A 19,360-nucleotide genomic window follows, 5' to 3' on the forward strand; every position below is an offset into this window, starting at 1 on the left:
GATTGATGCTCCTTTCCAATAAATGCTGAGTGTCTTATTCTGGTGACATGATGATTGATGCCTGACTGCCGTTTAAAAAAATATCCATAATCTCATAATGTAGACTAGCCTACCTGCACTGTTTCTGAGTCATGGCTAGACGGGATCCTGTTTTTGTCAAATTAACGTCAAAAGTATATTTGTTTTAGCATTTTAACGTGATGTTAATTAGTCAAAAGCTAGATCCCTTCTAGCCATTACCCTGTATCTGCGAGCTGCTGGCTAAAGCACACGTGCCAAAACCAGAGTAGGCACATGTTCTATTTAAAGCAACAGTTTTTGTGACAACACATAGAACATTAGGGGGGAAAAACATAAGCCAAAAATGCACATTGTGTGCACTACGTCATCACACACAGTCAGTCAGCCAATTGGATGGAAGCCTAGCTGATCGTGGACTTCAGGAAACAAAAGAGGGAGCACCCCCCATCCACATCGACAGGACCACAGTGGAGGAGAGAAGGTGGAAAGCTTCAAGTTCCTCGGCGTACACATCACTGACAAACTGGAATGGTCCACCCACAGACAGTGTGGTGAAGAAGGCGCAACAGTGCCTCTTCAACCTCAGGAGGCTGAAGAAATTTGGCTTGTCACCTAAAACCCTCACAAACTTTTACAGATGCACAATCGAGAGCATCTTGTCGGGCTGTATCCCCGCCTGGTACGGCAACTGCACCACCGCAACCGCAGCGCTCTCCGGAGGCTGGTGCGGTATGCCCAACACATCACCGGGGGCAAACTACCTGCCCTCAAGGACACCTAAAGCACCCGATGTTACAGGAAGGCCAAAAAGCTAAATCAAGGACAACAACCACAAGAGCCACTACCTGTTCATCCCGTAATCATTCAGAAGGCGAGCTCAGTACAGGTACGTCAATGCTGGGAACGAGAGACTGAAAAACAGCTTCTATCTCAAGGCCATGAGACTGGCCACTTTAATAAATGGAACACTCGTCACTTTAATAATGTTTACATATTTTGCATTACCCATCTCATTTGTATATACTGTATCTGATACTATTCTACTGTATCTTATTCTATGCCGCTCTGACATTGCTCGTCCATACATTTTTATAATCTTAATTCCATTCCTTTACTAGATTTGTATATATTGGGTATATATTGTGTAATTTGTAGATATTACTGCACTGTCGGAGCTAGAAGCACAAGCATTTCGCTACACCCACAATAACATCTGCTAAACACGTGTATGTGACCAATAAAATATAATTTAGCTACTGAGAGACAAGGGATTTCCAAAGCAAATTCTGTGTACGAGTGTGTCATGTTTGAGGTTTACCTGTGGGGAGTGGTGGGGGTAGGGAGTTCGTGTTTGGCTTGATATCAGGCAGGAAAGAGGGCTTGACGTCATGGCCAGGAGACATGTAGGGGGGCACCGCACTGCCTGGGGTTATGGGAGGGGTGGGGTTTCCAAGAAGGGGAGAGCTTGGATAACCAGGCATCGCCCTGCCCGGCTAGGACACAAAGAGAATGAGAGTAGGGTTAGGTTGCTGTACTTGGAGGACTAAAAATAGCAGTAATGTGCTGTGCTTTGAGATTTTGGCATTCAGAGGCAACGTAGGTCTACAACTCTACACACAAAGACAAGCCTGGTCCCAAATCTGTTTGTGCCGTCTTTCCAAATCCTACGGCCATTGGCAAGACAGCACAAACAGATCTAGGACCATGTTACACAAAAACATAATGAAGGTGGAATGAGTTCTCTCTCTCCGTCTCACCCCATTGACTGCAGTCTGGTTGAAGGTGTTGTAAACTCCACTGACTCCCCCGGCCGCTAGTGCATTTAGTGTGTTGCCCTGTCCATTGAACTGCTCCGACTGAAAGGCAAATCGCACAGCACTGGCTTGTACTTTGGACTCTAGTTTGGGTATTATTACAGTAGCCAGCCAGGACATACACACAAAAAGGGGGGAGGGTGTGAAAACAGCACAGGACAGCCCAGCAGACTGTGCAACAGACAGACAAGAATAGGGGTGTGACACTGGATAGCGTTACCTTGTAGTACTGTCCTGGGTGGGCTGGTCCCGAGGGGTACTGGCCCATGTTGCCCTGCTGCATGGGCATCTTGTGGCCTTGGTAGGAGGGGGAGGTGGCTGAGCGCTGGGGTCCCAGGCCCCCATGGTACTGCATGGGCTGCCCAGGGTAGGGTCCCTGACCAGGAGCAGGGCCAGCCATGCCTGGACCATACTGCTGCCCGGTAAAGCCCTGAGGGAGACACACAGAGGGGGCAAAATGGAACCGAGATACTGTATGTGTTGACCTCAAAGCAAAACTGGGCACACAATTATATTTCTGGTATGATGAGGATACAAACAAATGAAAGCTATAATGTTACTGAGATAAATCTCACCAAATAAGGAAGTTGAGCTTACTTGAATTTTAAGCTCGCGAAATTACACTTTGATACGCAGCATTAATTGGAGGCGTTTACTTGCTAAAATGTGAAGTGACACCTGGCTATTATAAGAGAATGGCCCAATTTGGTGAAGTTGGACAGTGTAACCAAAAACAACTACATTAACGACAAACTCCATATCAAGCTTAATAAAATGGATGTACATAGGTGTTAACATGATATTATAATTCACTGTATATTTTTTACTTATGGCTGTCAGTCTACAAATGGTTTGCATTAGAAAATATGTGAAGTCATTCGCCGGGAGAGACTCACCTCAGCATTGTATGGGCGTTTGAGTCCCTGCTGTGGCCTGGGTGGTCCATGCTGAGCCCCGGGGTAGCCTGGGTGCTGGGGCATCCTCTGACCTTGAGGGGCACCGTACATGGGCCCCATGGACGGGGGACGAGCGGGACCCATCCCTGCCGGAGACATGCCAGGGGGACCTCTGGGGCCCGGGTGCTGCATGAACTGTGTGTTGTAGCCCGTACCGCCGCCCATCTGAAAAGTCCTCTAGGTTAGTGTGGGCATGATATGGCAGATGAGATAAAGGAAACAGAAGTCACTTTGATGTTCTATGTTTTCCCTGGGTTACATGGTTATAATAACGTATAAATAAGGTCCATATTGAGCAGTGTTGCAAAGTCAAAGAACTTCCCTCTGTTAAACATGACATAAGCTGTTTAACAGCTCCTATACACTCCTATAGCCAGCAGGGGGTGCAGTATCCACTCAGACCAACAGAGGCCACCATTTTGGTTGGATGTTTCTGCACAATACATGAGTCTGACAGGCAACTCCCATAAGGTGTTTATGTCGCAACCCCTGGCTTGTGGTCATTCGAGACAATAGTACTACTATAGCAGACAGTATGCACTACAGAGTCGGATTAAGTTGCTCCTAGACTCTGATCTTGGGCCAGTTTAGAATTTCCCCTGTTTTTTTATTTATTTCACCTTTATTTAACCAGGTAGGCTAGTTGAGAACAAGTTCTCATTTGCAACTGTGACCTGGCCAAGATAAAGCATAGCAGTGTGAACAGACAACACAGAGTTACACATGGAGTAAACAATAAACAAGTCAATAACATGGTAGAAAAAAGAGAATCTATATACAATGTGTGCAAAAGGCATGAGGTAGGCAATAAATCGAGTAATTACAATTTAGCAGATTAACACTGGAGTGATAAATCATCAGATGATCATGTGCAAGAAGAGATACTGGTGTGCAAAAGAGCAGAAAAGTAAATAAATAAAAGCAGTATGGGGGTGAGGTAGGTAAATTGGGTGGGTAGTTTACAGATGGACTATGTACAGCTGCAGCGATCGGTTAGCTGCTCGGATAGCAGATTTTTAAAGTTGTTGAGGGAGATAAAAGTCTTCAACTTCAGAGATTTTTGCAATTCGTTCCAGTCGCAGGCAGCAGAGAACTGGAAGGAAAGGCGTCCAAATGAGGTTTTGGCTTTAGGGATGATCAGTGAGATACACCTGCTGGAGCGCGTGCTACGGGTGGGTGTAGCCATCGTGACCAGTGAACTGAGATAAGGCGGCACTTTACCTAGCATAGCCTTGTAGATGACCTGGAGCCAGTGGGTCTGACGACGAACATGTAGCGAGGGCCAGCCGACTAGGGCATACAGGTCGCAGTGGTGGGTCGTATAAGGTGCTTTAGTAACAAAACGGATGGCACTGTGATAGACTGCATCCAGTTTGCTGAGTAGAGTATTGGAAGCTATTTTGTAGATGACATCGCCGAAGTCGAGGATCGGTAGGATAGTCAGTTTTACTAGGGTAAGTTTGGCGGCGTGAGTGAAGGAGGCTTTGTTGCGGAATAGAAAGCCGACTCTAGATTTGATTTTGGATTGGAGATGTTTGATATGAGTCTGGAAGGAGAGTTTGCAGTCTAGCCAGACACCTAGGTACTTATAGATGTCCACATATTCTAGGTCGGAACCGTCCAGGGTGGTGATGCTAGTCGGGCGTGCGGGTGCAGGCAGCGAACGGTTGAAAAGCATGCATTTGGTTTTACTAGCGTTTAAGAGCAGTTGGAGGCCACGGAAGGAGTGTTGTATGGCATTGAAGCTCGTTTGGAGGTTAGATAGCACAGTGTCTAAGGAAGGGCCGGAAGTGTACAGAATGGTGTCGTCTGCATAGAGGTGGATCAGGGAATCGCCCGCAGCAAGAGCAACATCTTTGATGTATACAGAGAAAAGAGTCGGCCCGAGAATTGAACCCTGTGGTACCCCCATAGAGACTGCCAGAGGACCGGACAACATGCCCTCCGTTAAGGTTAGGATTTGGGGGAAGGCAAGCTGATCCTAGATCTGTACCTAAGGAAAAATCCACTACAGAGCATGTACTACATTGCCCTCCCTACCTCCTTCCTTACCTGGCCATAGTTCATCTCCTGGTTCTGCTTCTCCTGGATAGCAGCAACCGTTGCTGTGGCTGTGGCTGTTGCTGTGGCAGCCGCTGCAGCCACCGCTGCCGCCGCCGCCTGGGTGAAGTCGGTTTGAGGACGGATGCCGTGAGGGGGCATGCCCATAGACCCCCCTCCGTTATTGGGGTAACTGATGGGACAGAGAAATGGATGTTTCAAAATAAACCAACCTGAAAATAGTGTGACTCCAGTATTTCACACACAGGTGAAAACAGTAAAACAGTAACTGTTCCGTATGAACAGAAACCATCACCCTCTTGGCTACTATACAAAGACTACAGGAGGACTACTATACAACATGTATGTCTGGCAGCTAATTCATTCTGTTTTGGTTTGGACACTTGTCCCTTGTGCTCGGAGGGAACAGTTCCAGCTATTCAAAAATGAATGGTGTATTGAGATTAGTGTCACCCTGAATGTTAATCGATTTAGTTTTGCAGTGCACCACTCAGGATTAAATAGCCTACTAGTCGACTGAATCCACAATGGTATGAGAGGGGAAGACAAAAGGAAACTGCTGTTAATGGGTGAGTCAGAGACAGGTCTCACTAAAAGGAAACGGTTGCAGCCAAGAAGATGGACGAGGAGCTCTGACACTATCCAGCCTTCACATACTGTAGTGGCCAGAGGCATATTACCAACACGGGTATGTGTGTGTGTGTGGGAGATGTTGACTCCCTTAATCTTTGCCTCCAAATCTCTCCTCTCCTTCTCCTTGAGGTAATTCCACATGAATGAGCGGAGATAAAAACACGTGGCCTGGGCTATATCGGTCGGTCTGTCTGTCGCTTACCTGCCCACGTATCCAGGCCCGGCGGGGTATCCCCCATTGCCCCTGCCGTACATGCCCTGCTGCATGTAGCCTTTGTTGGGCTCCGGGTAGCCCTGTTGACCTAAAAACTGCTGGCCCATCCCAGGGCTATGGCCGGGCATCATGTTTCCCCCACCAGAGTTCCCACCTGGACCCATCGGGTTCCCACCCAGGACCTGAGAGGGGGAGGAGAAACAAACAGGAGTGTTGACGAGGTGAATCACTATCAACCTAGTTCTAATATGATTCACCGCAATGATTCTTGTACTTTGGAATGTTGATGTATCGCATGTGGAGGAAGGGAAGGGAGGGTGACATATTGCAGCTGTAAGTAGCATCCCAAATGGGTCCTAGTCAAAAGTAGTGCACTACATAGGGAATAGGGTGCCATTTGGAACGCATCCTTAAGGTTTGCTTTCGTGGGGTCACGTGTCTATCCATACCTGGCTGGGTGAAGGATTGGTCACCCCCCACACTGTGGTTACCACAGACAGGGAGCCTGCCGGCTGATTGCTGCCTTGCTGCCAGGACACAGGGTCATAAGGGTAGGAGCCGTCACTGAGGAGGAGGAGAGACAGAGAGATTACTGACTGGAGAATTGGATCGTGGCCAACACTTCCTCTGTGGCCCTTCAGGGACCTCAACTATGGGTTAAGGCGGATAAGTCTGTGGAGCTTTGAGCGGATGCTGGAGCTTTGCTGAGTCAGGAGAGAAATATGGACATGTATTTATACATGTAAGCAACATGCATGCCTGAAGATTCTGGCTTTGCTATAGCCCTTGCATATTTAAAAATCTGTGCTGGGCATGTGTGCCGCCTGTGCTTTACTCAGTGGATTTGCCTGTGCATGTCAATCACATTATCACACGACACTGCACCATGTCTCCATGGAGACAAAGCCGTCACCTAGATACGGGTAAAAGTAGCAGTGCCAAGAGAGAAGTTACGTGTGTGACTCATACTGGATAAAACAGGACTGCTCTAGTTATTCCTGTTTGCTTTCCATAATCAGCCTTGCAGCACACATCTTGTTGAGTCTGGCACAGTGGCCACACAGGCACAGCATGGTTTCTGTTATTTTGGCTGATAAAAAAAATGAAAAGTCCATAAATAAAACTGTTGCAGGCAAAAATGACTGGGAGATATATAAAAAAAATCCCATTGCAAAATAATGCTTATATTCATTCATGGAAATACCAGTCGGTGGAAATACATTTGACCATCATGCTCATCAGTCTATAGGTTAATTTGCATAATTTAGTGGAATTAAATTGGCCTGTGTGTATTAGTCATCGTGTATCTTATTTATCCAACACAACTGTTACACACACGCACAGCATACAGAGCTCATCAGCTGGTTGCTGCTGGAGTAAACATGCTTTTATAAGCCCATTCATTGCGCAACAATTCTAAATGCGTGTGTTAAACAGTTTGGTGCACAGTTTTTAAAAATACAATTTTTTATGTATTTATTTCTCGAACAGGCTATTGAAGCGCGCCCCCCATTCACAATTCAAGTGCAGGTAACAGGCTATCAGCGCATCATCCACCACTTCAAAATGTGAGCTGGAGGCAGTATGCATTTTAAAAACATTCTTGTTTGAAACCTGAATGTTTTATTTCATTTAAATGAGGCATGTCTTACCTTCATTCAAAGTAGCCTATAGGCAAAACCCGACCATAAAACGTGGAGGCAAGTATTTTATAAAGACTTTATAGGCAGCGCGTGAGTTTCAAGTTTGGGGAAGCTTACAATTTATCCTACCATTTCTTCCGTTTTACGTGCCAGTTATGATTTTCATATGCGCGTTTTAATGGAACAATTTCATTGCAATAATAATGTTTTCGTTTCTCAAAATCATTGTCACATGTTTAATCATAAAAATCTGAATTAAAATGATAAACATCTAAAAGTCAACTAATGCGAGGTCACCAACCTATTGATACACCATGATCCATTGGCGCATAAAGAAATGAGCGCATGGAACTAAGCCTATAAATTCCATTGCACTTCCACATCGAGGATTGGTGATTATCGAGGGAGATTGTTCGAAAGATTTTTCAAATAGCTTACAGTGAAAAACTATAGTTTTAATATATTATCATTCGCAATGGATGTAAAAAATAAAACTTTCCTACTTTGCCACGCAGCAGGCCAGGTACTTCTATGCATGCTTAGGCGCGCGCGCACGCTCCCTCAACATTAGAGAAAGAGAGAAACTAGACACATGCTCATTGTTCACATCGAGCACTCCAAACAAAAAGGAATGAAAAAAATGACAAATCTGGTAAATTATGGTTATGAAAAAAAAAAAAATTGTTTCTCACAAGTGTAGCAGGTTGTGAACTCCGCACTCCAAGACCTCTCCACTCCAATAATGAGAACGGTAAATGAAAGTAATTAATGCATGTATTAACATAAATTAATGTAACCAAATGACAACGATTAACGGTACATTTATTACTGGTGACATATGTAATAGGGAATTGATCAAATAAAATAAAAAGGGCAAACAATTCACACAATGAATGTGCAAGAATTGGCGGGAGACCGATGAGCCATTCTGGGGAGACTGGCCTTCACCACACCACTCCGCTTCTTCTCGTCTCAAAATGTTTAATTATACTCAAGACACATTATCTTCACACATATTTTTTATGCTTTTCACTGACAGCTAGGCTTATTGCCACGCGGTGCCCAAATTGCGGGTTTCCCAAATAGGCATAAGCCTATGAGAGCTTCTGATTTGAAACAATACAAAGCAAAATATGACATTTTTTGTTACTAATGATCATTGTTCCTCTGTAGCTAAGTCATGCTTTCTTGTGAAGTATTTTGAATTATTTAATTTATTTCTGTATAGACAGGACTAATTACATAATTGTCAAACGTATTTCCATATCTCTTGGTTTTCATATCAACTTGGTTTTCATATCAACAATAAAGCCAAAAGGCACGTCTTGTTTTGCACGCTTTGTACAAAATAAAATGCAGTACGACAGGATATTTCTAAACACAGCTCTTTATTAGCAAGCTATAACTGGCATGTTCGCGTGTCTCATACCATGATCAACCGAATATGACCTCACCCCCTGGGTGGTCTTAACCAATCATAGCACAGTATGATACGGCGGTTAAATGCATCCAATTACAATTCAGTATGTTTACACATATGAATATTACATCCCTTTTTTTTAAAGAAAAATGTACAACATATTCTAAACGTTTCTTTTGAATACATGCTCTGTAGTTTGAACGGTACACTGCTCCTTCTGCGGTGCTGACATGGAGGTGATATGAATGTTCAGTGTCAGCTGGCTGTATGAGGACTGCTTGCTTCCTGTGGCTATGCTCCTGGATTCTAACTGACTCTTCGTCGTTCAGTGGTGGCTGTGGTCTCGCTGACCTGTCGTAGTTGTGTCTGTGCACGTTTTTCATGCATTTCTTTGTAGCTGACGACCTCAGGGTGCAGCTGCTGGTTAGTGCTGGTAAGGTTTGAGCGAAGTCTGTGGCTCATCAACAGCTGGGCTGGTGATTTGAAGTTGTCAACTGGAGTGTTGAGGTATTCAAGGAGACTGAGGTAGGGGTCTCTCGTCTGCTTTTGCTTTGTCCATGAGTGATTTAGCAATCTGCACAGATTTTTCAGCAAGGCCATTCATTTGAGGGTAATGTGGGCTTGTGGTGAAATGTGTGAACTCCCATGCTTTTGTAAAGGATTCAAACTCATTTAATTTGTAACAGGGGCCATTGTCAGATATTAAAGTCTCTACAATGCCATGCCTGGCAAGGATTGCTTTCAGCTTGTGTATCACAGCTGCAGATGTGGTGCTGTGAAGCTTGTCGTGTTCGAAGTATCTGCTGTAGTAGTCCACTTTTAAGATGTAGTCCTCGTTGTTCCAGGTGAACAGATTGGTTGCCACGACCTGCCAGGGTTGGTCTGGGATACAGTGAGGTAATATTGGTTCTGGTGTTTGAGGGGCATCGTTCAAGACATGTGGGGCATTTACTAACAATGTCCCCTATTTGTTTGCACATTCCGGGGCAAAACAAAAATGTCCCGTGCTCTCCGTTTCCATGCGGCCAGCATTCTCTTCTCTGAGAATGGAAGGAATGATGATTTTCTCTCCTTTGAAAATGATTCCATTCATCTGTGATAGTTCATCACGATGTTTCCAGAACTCAGACACTCAGAGGTGATTTTCTCCTCTCCTCAGGCCATCCATCCTGTATGACTTTACTCAGCTGTGTGTTGTGTCCTTTTCTGTTTCTGCTCAGCTCTCCTTCAGTTTTGTGTCACTAACTGGTAAGTTGCTGTACACAGTGTGCACTTGCATGTCCATGCCTTCACTGAGGGTGTGTCTGCGACAGGGATGTCTTTGCCTGGACGGTGAGTGATTGTGAAGTCGTATTTTTGTAGTTGAAGGATCATTCTCTGTAGCCTTGGCGGGGCTGCGGCTAGCGGTTTCCTCATGATTGACTCGAGGAGCTTGTGGTCAGATTTCACAATGACTTGTCGTTCATATACGTACTGATGAAAACGCTTACACCCGAACAGAATGGCGTACAGCCCCTTTTCGATTTGAGCGTAGTTAATTTCACAGTCAGATTTGAAAGCGTAGCCGATGGGCTTTCCTTCTTGCAGTAGCACTGCACCTAGTCCATACTTCGACGTGTCCACTTGGAGTCTGAGCTCTTTGTTGGGGTCGTAGTACGTGATGTTGGTAGGCTAGACCCTGGCCTCTATCCAAGCAAACAAGACTGAAGTGAGGGTTATATCAGCACAAAACTTTGTTGAGTAAGCTATGTTGGAGTGAGAGGTGGTGACGTTTTTGCCTTGTGTGGGTGTACTTTCTCATTAAAATAAAACCTTTACTGTCACACTCTTTTCTCAACTCCCACGTTTAACCAGCCATCCTCAAAAGAAGATCACTTTATCGGTCAGTTCATTTCGACTCTCCCTTGCCTCCTTGACAAAAATTCACAGAAAGGATGTATTTCTGGGCCCGTGTTCACAAAGCATCTCAGAGTATGACCAAGGATCAGTTTTGTGTTTTAAATCATAATGAATAAGAGGGTAGGACCTGATCCTAGATCAGCACTCCTACTCTGAGACATGTGAATACAGACCCTGAAAGTCACAGCCATTCTTCTAATCTACAAAACCACATCAAAGCTAAGAATCATCCTTATCGAATGGAGAGGGAGGTGAGATGGGCTGGCTGTCTGGCTGGGTGGGTAGTTGGTACACACCTGTGTGGATTAGGAGGCAGGCCAGGTTTCATGGAATTCATGGGGTTCATCGGAAGGACGTTGGGATCAGCAGGGAGCCCCACAACTCCTCAACCAGCAGACAGCCTGAAAACAAAAGAACACGTGTTTAGACATGAGGCCAACTATTAAGATTGCAGTCTACTGTACCATGTTGGAGAATAGACATGACAAATGTTCCAGCAATGTTTCTATGATTTGCATATTCAGAAAGTCTATAATTATAAGAGGAGAAACAACCGAAACAATGATCGGCAGAGCATCCCGCAGCTACTAGAGGGGCACTACTGAGAAAAATCAACATAGGCCTACCGCCCAATGTTGTTGTTATGTATACAGTGCCTTGAGTAAGTGTTCATACCCCTGGACTTTTTCCACATTTTGTTGTGTTACAGCCTGAATTTAAAATGGTTTACATTTATATTTATCACTGGCCTACACACAATACCCCATAATGTCAAAGTGGACTTGTGTTTTTCGAAATGTTTCCAAATTAATAAAAAATAAAAAGCTCTAATGTCTTGAGTCCATACGTATTCAACCCCTTTGTTATGGCAAGACTAAATAAGTTCAGGAGTAAAAATGTGCTTAACAAGACGCTAAATAAGTTGCATGGACTCACTCTGTGTGCAATAACAGTGTTTAACATGATTTTGAAAGACTTCCTCATCTCTGTACACCACACATACAACCATCTGTTAGATCACTCAGTAGAGCAGTGACTATCAAACACAGATTTCACCACAAAGACCAGGGATGTTTTAGAATGCCTTGCAAAAAGGGCAACCTACAGTGGCAAGAAAAAGTATGTGAACCCTTTGGAATTACCTGGATTTCTGCATAAATTAGTCATACATTTATCTGATCTTCATCTTAGTCACAACAATAGACAAACAGTGTGGTTAAACTAATAACACACCAAGTATTGTATTTTTCTTGTCTATATTGAATACATCATTTAAATATTCACAGTGTAAGTTGGGAAAAGTATGTGAACTTTGTATGTGAACTTTTATGTGAAGTTTTCCAAAAGCTAAATTGGAGTCAGCTAACCTGGAGTCCAATCAATGAAACAAAATTTGAGATTTTTTGGTTAGATCTGCCCTGCCCTATAAAAAAAACACACAAAATTTGGAGTTTGCTATTCACATGAAGCATTGCCTGATGTGAACCATGCCTCAAACAAAAGAGATCTCAGAAGACCTAAGATTATGGGCATGGGTCCTCAGATGCTCAAAAGGTTCTACAGCTGCACCAGAGAGCATCCTGACTGGTTGCATCACTGCCTGGCCTCCGACCGCAAGGCACCACAGAGGGTAGCACGAACGGCCCAGTACATCACTGGGGCCAAGCTTCCTGCCATCTAGGACCTCTATACCAGGCAGTGTCTGAGGAAGGCCCTAAAAATGGTCAAAGACTCCAGCCAACCTAGTTATAGACTGTTCTCTCTGCTACCACACGGCAAGTGGTACCGGAGCACCAAGTCTAGGTCCAAGAGGTTTCTAAACAGCTTCTACCCTGAAGCCATAAGACTCCTGAACATATAGCCAAATGGCTACCCAGACGATTTGCATTGCCCCCCTCCCCTCTCTTTACACCACTGCTACTCAGTTGTCATCTATGCATAGTCACTTAAATAAATCTACCTACATGTACATGCTACCTCAACTAACCGGTGCCCCCACACAGACTCTAAATCGGTACCCCCCTGTATATAGTCTCGCTATTGTTATTTTACTGCTGCTCTTTAATTACTAGTTACTTTTCTCTCTTATTCTTATCTGTATTTTTTTTATTTTATATAACTGCATTGTTGGTCAAGGGCTCGTAAGTAAGCATTTCACTGCAAGGTCTATACCTGTTGTATTTGGCGCATGTGACTAATACAATTTGATTTGATTAAGAATTGTTGACTTGCATAAACCTAGAAAGGGTTACAAAAGTATATCTAAAAGCATTGCTGCATGTCTGAAATTTGCAAAAGAGCACCTGGATGTTCCACAGCGCTTCTGGCAAAATATTCTGTGGACAGATGAAACAGTTGAGTTGTTTGGAAGGAACACACAACACTATGTGTGGAGGAAAAAAAAGGCACAGCATACCAACATCAAAACCTCATCCCAACTGTAAAGTATGGTGGAGGGAGCATCATGGTTTGGGGCTGCTTTGCTGCTTCAGGGCCTGGACAGCTTGCTATCATTGACGGAAAAATGAATTCCCAAGTTTATCAAGACATTTTGCAGGAGAATGTAAGGCTATCTGTCCGCCAATTGAAGCTCAACAGAAGTTGGGTGATGCAACATGACAATGACCCAAACACAGAAGTAAAATCAACAATAGAATAGCTTCAACAGAAGAAAATACGTCTTCTGGAGTGGCCCAGTCAGAGTACTGACCTCAACCTGATTAAAAATGCTGTGGCATGACCTCAAGAGCTGTTCACACCAGACATCCTAAGAATATTGCTGAACTGACACAGTTTTGTAAAGATGAATGGTCCAAAATTCCTCCTGACCATTGTGCAGGTCTGATCCGCAACTACAGAAAACGTTTGGTTGAGTTTATTGCTGCCAAGTGTTCACATACTTTTCCACCCTACACTGTGAATGTTTACACAGTGTGTTCAATAAAGACATGAAAACATATAATTGTTTGTGTTATTAGTTTAAGCAGACTGTTTGTCTATTGTTGTGACTTTTTTATGGATTTTATGACCAATTTATGCAGAAATCCAGGTAATTCCAAAGGGTTCACATACTTTTTCTTGCCACTGTATTTGTAGATTAAAAATAAATGTAAAAAGCAGACATTGAATATCCTTTTGAGCATGGTGAAGTTGTTAATTACACTTTGGATGGTGTATCAACACATCCAGTCACCACAAAGATACAGGCGTCCTTCCTAACTCAGCTGCCGGAGAGGAAGGAAACTGCTCAGGGATTTCACCATGAGGCCAATGGTGACTTAAAAACAGTTACAGAGTTTAATGACTGTGATAGGAGAAAACTGAGGATGGATCAACAACTTTGTAGTTCCTCCACAATACTAACCTAATTGACAGAGTGAAAAGAAGGAAGCCTGTACAGAATACAAATATTCCAAAACATGCATCCTGTTTGCAACAAGGCACGAAAGTAATACTGCAAGAAATGCGGCAAAGCAATACTTTTTTTGTCCTGAATAGAAAAGTGTTATGTTTGGGGCAAATCCAATACAACATTAGTGACCGACCGGCTCAAATCTATCTTTCATGCTGGAAAACCTCCCCAGTCCATAATGATTACAAGCATACCCAGAACATGATGCAGCCATCCCTATGCTTGAAATATGGCGAGTGGTACTCAGTGATATTATTAGGCAAAATCATAGAAGAAAACCTAGCTCAGTCTGCTTTCCACCAGAAATGTGAAGATCAATTCACCTTTCAACAGGACAATAACCTAAAACACAAGGCTAAATCTACACTGGAGTTGCTTACCAAGACGACAGTGAATGCTCCTGAGTAGCCTAGTTACAGTTTTGATTTAAATCTGCTTGAAAATCTATTGCAAGACCTGAAAATGGTTGTCTAGCAATGATCAACAACCAATTTGACAGAGCTTTAAAGATTTAAAAAAAAGAATAAATGGGCAAATGTTGCACAATCCAGGTGAGAAAAGCACTTGGAGACTTACCCAGAAAGACTCACAGCTGTAATCGCAGCCAACGGTGCTTCTACAGATGTAGAATACTTATGTACATTTGCAATACATTTCCAAAAATATGTTTTCACTTTATAATTATGGGGTATTGTGTGATTTTTTAAATTATTTAATCCATTTTGAATTCAGGCTGTAACAAAATGTGGCATAAATGAAGGGGTATGAATACTTTCTGAAGGCACTGTAGCAGGACAGATGGTCACTAGTTCAGCCTCGGGCAGGTCGGATGGAGAGAAAATGTGTTACATGATCAAAGCCGTGAAGTCCATTGTCATGATGTACATCATAATAACATCAGGCCAAACCAAACATTTCTTTGGGATACGGGAGAGGTTGGGGATGGTCCTAGTGGTTGGAGAACCGGTTCTCCACTGAATTTATGAGCAGCCAGGAAGTGAGACTGAGTGGTACTGAATGTAATGTTGTTGTTACGTATACCGTACCTATGTAGCTGAATCTGTGTTTGAAATTCACTGCTCGACTGAGGGAACTTACAGATAATGTGAGGGGTACAAAGATGAGGTAGTGTCATGACCGGCCTGCTCGGGTCAGGTTACCGGGGACCACAATCCAACAGAGAGATCTCTCACACCCACCAGAGGAGAAGAGATCGAGGGGTATGAAGGTGGGGGGGTTTATGACACCTCCCACCCATTGTAAATCTAAGGCAGCAGACAAAATTCCTTTGTCCCCTCACTATAGAGAACCGGCCTCAGAACATTAACATGCAATAAATGGACTTTGGGACAATGGGTTTCGTCAGCCACAAGGGTGGTAATGACGATAGATGGAATATGAAAATGAATGTCATTTTTGTTATGTTATTAAAAGTTAAAGGACAACGTTATAACGAAAACATTGTAACTTAAGAGTTTTCCTAGTATATGCTTGATGTTTATACATTGTACGTTGGGTGGGAAATGTCCAAATCAAAGAGGATGTTTTGGTAAAGATGAAATGTGAAGTTAGTTGTCTAAATTGGATCAGAGTAAAATCCAGACCTTGCCTCGTAATTTGGTACGCCCAGAGAATTGCCCTAAAAGGAGGAAACGCCCACTTCCGAGCCGAGGGTATAAGACATGTGAGTTAAGAATTAACATAGACTAAGTGACCCGAGCTGCAGCCAAGGTCTGAGTAGTCAACAAACCGAAAACGCAACACGAGGTTGAAGATAAAGGAACCTTCTTCTATCCATGCTATGGATTAGAGGTCGACCGATTAATCGGAATGGTCACTATATTTTTTACACCTTTATTTAACTAGGCATGTCAGTTAAGAACACATTCTTATTTTCAATGACGGCCTAGGAATGGTGGGTTAACTGCCTTGTTCAGAGGCAGAACGACAGATTTTTACCTTGTCAGCTCAGGGATTCAATCTTGCAACCTTACGGTTAACTAGTCCAACGCTCTAACCACCTGCCTCACGAGGAGCCCGCCTGTTACGCGAATGCAGTAAGAAGCCAAGGTAAGTTGCTAGCTAGCATTAAACTTATCTTATAAAAAACAATCAATCAATCATAATCACTAGTTATAACTACATATGGTTAATGATATTACCAGTTTATCTAGCGTGTCCTGCGTTGCATATAATCGATGCAGTGCGCATTCGCGAAAAAGGACTGTCGTTGCTCCAACGTGTACCTAACCATAAACATCAATGCCTTTCTTAAAATCAATACAGAAGTATATATTTTTTTAAACCTGCATATTTAGCTGAAAGAAATCCAGGTTAGCAGGCAATATTAACCAGGTGAAATTGTGTCACTTTCTTGCGTTCATTGCACGCAGAGTCAGAGTATATGCAACAGTTTGGGCAGCCTGCCTCATTGCGAACTAATTTGCCAGAATTTTACGTAATTATGACATAACATTGAAGGTTGTGCAATGTAACAGGAATATTTAGACTTATGGATGCCACCCGTTAGATAAAATACGGAACGGTTCCGTATTTCACTGAAAGAATAAACATTTTGTTTTCGAGATGATAGTTTCCGGATTCAACCATATTAATGACCTAAGGCTCGTATTTCTGTGTGTTATTATGTTATAATTAAGTCTATGATTTGATAGAGCAGTCTGACTGGGCGATGGTAGGCACCAGCAGGCTCGTAAGCATTCATTCAAACAGCACCTTTGTGCGTTTTGCCAGCACCTCGTCGCTGTGCTTCAAGCATTGCGCTGTTTATGACTTCAAGCCTATCAACTCCCGAGATTAGGCTGGTGTAACCGATGTAAAATGGCTAGCTAGTTAGCGGGGTGCGCGCAAATAGCGTTTCAAACGTCACTCGCTCTGAGACTTGGAGTAGGTTTTCCCCTTGCTCTGCATGGGTAACGCTGCTTCGAGGGTGGCTGTTGTCGATGTGTTCCTGGTTCGAGCCAAGGTAGCGGCGAGGAGAGGGATGGAAGCTATACTGTTACACTGGCAATACTAAAGTGCCCATAAGAACATCCAATAGTCAAAGGTATATGAAATACAAATTGTATAGAGAAATAGTCCTATAATAACTACAACCTAAAACTTCTTACCTGGGAATATTGAAGACTCATGTTAAAAGGAACCACCAGATTTCATTGGTTCTCATGTTCTGAGCAAGGAACTTAAACGTTAGCTTTCTTACATGGCACATATTGCACTTTCTTCTCCAAAAGTTTGTTTTTGCATTATTTAAACCAAATTGAACAGGTTTCATTATTTATTTGAGGCTAAATTGATTTTATTGATGTATTATATTAAGTTAAAATAAGTGTTCATTCAGTATTGTTGTAATTGTCATTATTACAAATAAATAAAAAAACGGCAGATTAATCGGCTTTTTTTGTCCTCCAATAAATCGGTATCGGCGTTGAAAAATCATAATCGGTCGACCTCTACAAAGGACCTCCAGCCTACTTCACACAACTGTGGCAAGCTTTGGAGTCAACATGGGCCAGCATCCCTGTGGAACACTTGACACCTTGTAGTCCATGCCCCGACGAATTGAGGCTGATCTAAGGGCAAAAGGGGGTGCAACACAATATTAGTAAGGTGTTCCTAATGTTTTGTACACTCAGTGTATACGTTTAGTCGAGAGGATAGGTGAATTAATTAGTCTACCAAGTTTGATATATTGAATAAGACTAGATACCTTGAAGAACATTGTTAAGATTGGGGGCATTCTGGGAAGCATGTCAGTCAACCAGGATTTCCTGTTAGAAAATAGGGTAAAATCATTCCAAACAATATAAAAATTACATCTACCCACTAAATAAGGGCATGTCTAAATACATATTTTTGGGTATAGTGCCATCGCAGATTTGGTCCATTACCCCCCCTGGCAGTAATTTCCAATATTGCCGCTGAAAAATAGGCTAAGAAACCCAAGATAGGTAAATGGTTGGATAGATTTCCCCCGGGGTACTCTGGCAGATGACAAAGTTCATATATTTATTCAGGACTTGTGGTTGGACATGGTAAAAGTAGAATATGTGTGGTTCTGCAACAAAGGAGGGACATAAGCAGGTGATAAGTATGAATCTATTCAACCAATATATTTCAAATAAGGAAATTAGAAGACATCTTAATGTCATGACCTGACTAAAATATAAATGGAAAATAGTAAACAAACTTACTCTTAACTGGAAAGAAACGGAGGAATGGCTTGACAGAATTTAAATACAAACTAAAAGGTGTGAATAAGCCAGGGCAGTCCTGATAATTAGTGGCAAGAGTGTGGCATTGAGAGGAGACTCAACAGGTGAAATCAACTTGGTTAATCAAGTTCATCTCAGTAGTATGGATGCTCCACTCTGAGGTCTTTGGTACAGCCACCAACCAGCCGCATGGGGCCGTACAGAGTACCACAGTGGAGGTGAATATACTTTTATCAATATATTCACCTCCATTGTGGGTCTCTATTACAGTGGTTACCAAACTGTGGGAGGTCCCCGCCAAAAATAAAAATAACTGTTTTTAAGGAACTAAGTCAGACATTAAACTTACTCTTGAAAGGTCTAATAGTAGTATGCACAAGGTGCAATTTCGAGAATTGTGTAGTGCCTCATCAGTTCCTCTTGTCATGTTAGACATTGTATACCTTAAAGAGCTATTTATAACTTGTCAGAAATGTCCAGATCAATTAGCCCATGTCAGCTAATCCTTTGTCATTTTGTTTTTTTAGCCCAGAGATAGTTGTAATTTTTTTGTTACTCAAATATCACATGAATACATATTAGACGTGGCAAAATGTATAGAATTGCAAGAAAATTATATTTAAAACTGCAAAACTATGTTTGCACCCCTTGACAAAATGTGTAAAATTTCCGGAAATAAGCTTTAATTAACCCTGAAAATTTTTCTCCACCAACAAAAGGGGTGTGAACAGCTGGTGTCATGAACAGTGCTTGTGCCCATAGAAATAGGTGGGGTGCGGGATGTTCCCCAATGCTGGAAGGGGGGGCCCTGAGTAAAAGAGCCCGGGTGGACAGCTTAAAATGCTTGAGGGGTTATGGAAAACACAATAAAATGGCCCAAAGATGCCATATACAGTGCTGTCGGAAAGTATTCAGACCCCTTCCCTTTTCCCACATTGTTAGGTTATAGCCTTATTCTGAAATGGATTAAATAAAACATTTCCTCAATCTAGACACAATATCCCACAATGACAAAGCGAAAACAGTTTATTTTTTATTTGCAAATGTATATA

At 42.8% G+C, this 19,360-nt stretch overlaps 1 protein-coding gene across 2 annotated transcripts in view; it reads right to left on the reverse strand.

Moving 5' to 3' along the window:
• The window catches only part of LOC129853948 (zinc finger MIZ domain-containing protein 2-like), a 67,562-nt gene that overhangs the window by 20,370 nt on the left and 27,832 nt on the right, over positions 1-19,360 (reverse strand). For both annotated transcript variants that reach the window (XM_055920488.1, XM_055920487.1), the window contains exons 2-9: positions 10,958-11,062; positions 6,149-6,263; positions 5,688-5,881; positions 4,844-5,024; positions 2,732-2,956; positions 2,056-2,265; positions 1,779-1,877; positions 1,340-1,514 (exon numbers count right to left, since the gene is read on the reverse strand). In XM_055920488.1, coding sequence (XP_055776463.1) covers positions 1,340-1,514; positions 1,779-1,877; positions 2,056-2,265; positions 2,732-2,956; positions 4,844-5,024; positions 5,688-5,881; positions 6,149-6,263; positions 10,958-11,007 — 1,249 coding nt within the window. In that variant the 5' untranslated portion in view covers positions 11,008-11,062. The remainder of the gene's footprint in view (positions 1-1,339; positions 1,515-1,778; positions 1,878-2,055; positions 2,266-2,731; positions 2,957-4,843; positions 5,025-5,687; positions 5,882-6,148; positions 6,264-10,957; positions 11,063-19,360) is intronic.

The sequence above is a fragment of the Salvelinus fontinalis genome, chromosome 4 (genome assembly GCF_029448725.1).
Source record: "Salvelinus fontinalis isolate EN_2023a chromosome 4, ASM2944872v1, whole genome shotgun sequence".
Classification (NCBI taxonomy): Eukaryota; Metazoa; Chordata; class Actinopteri; order Salmoniformes; family Salmonidae; genus Salvelinus; species Salvelinus fontinalis.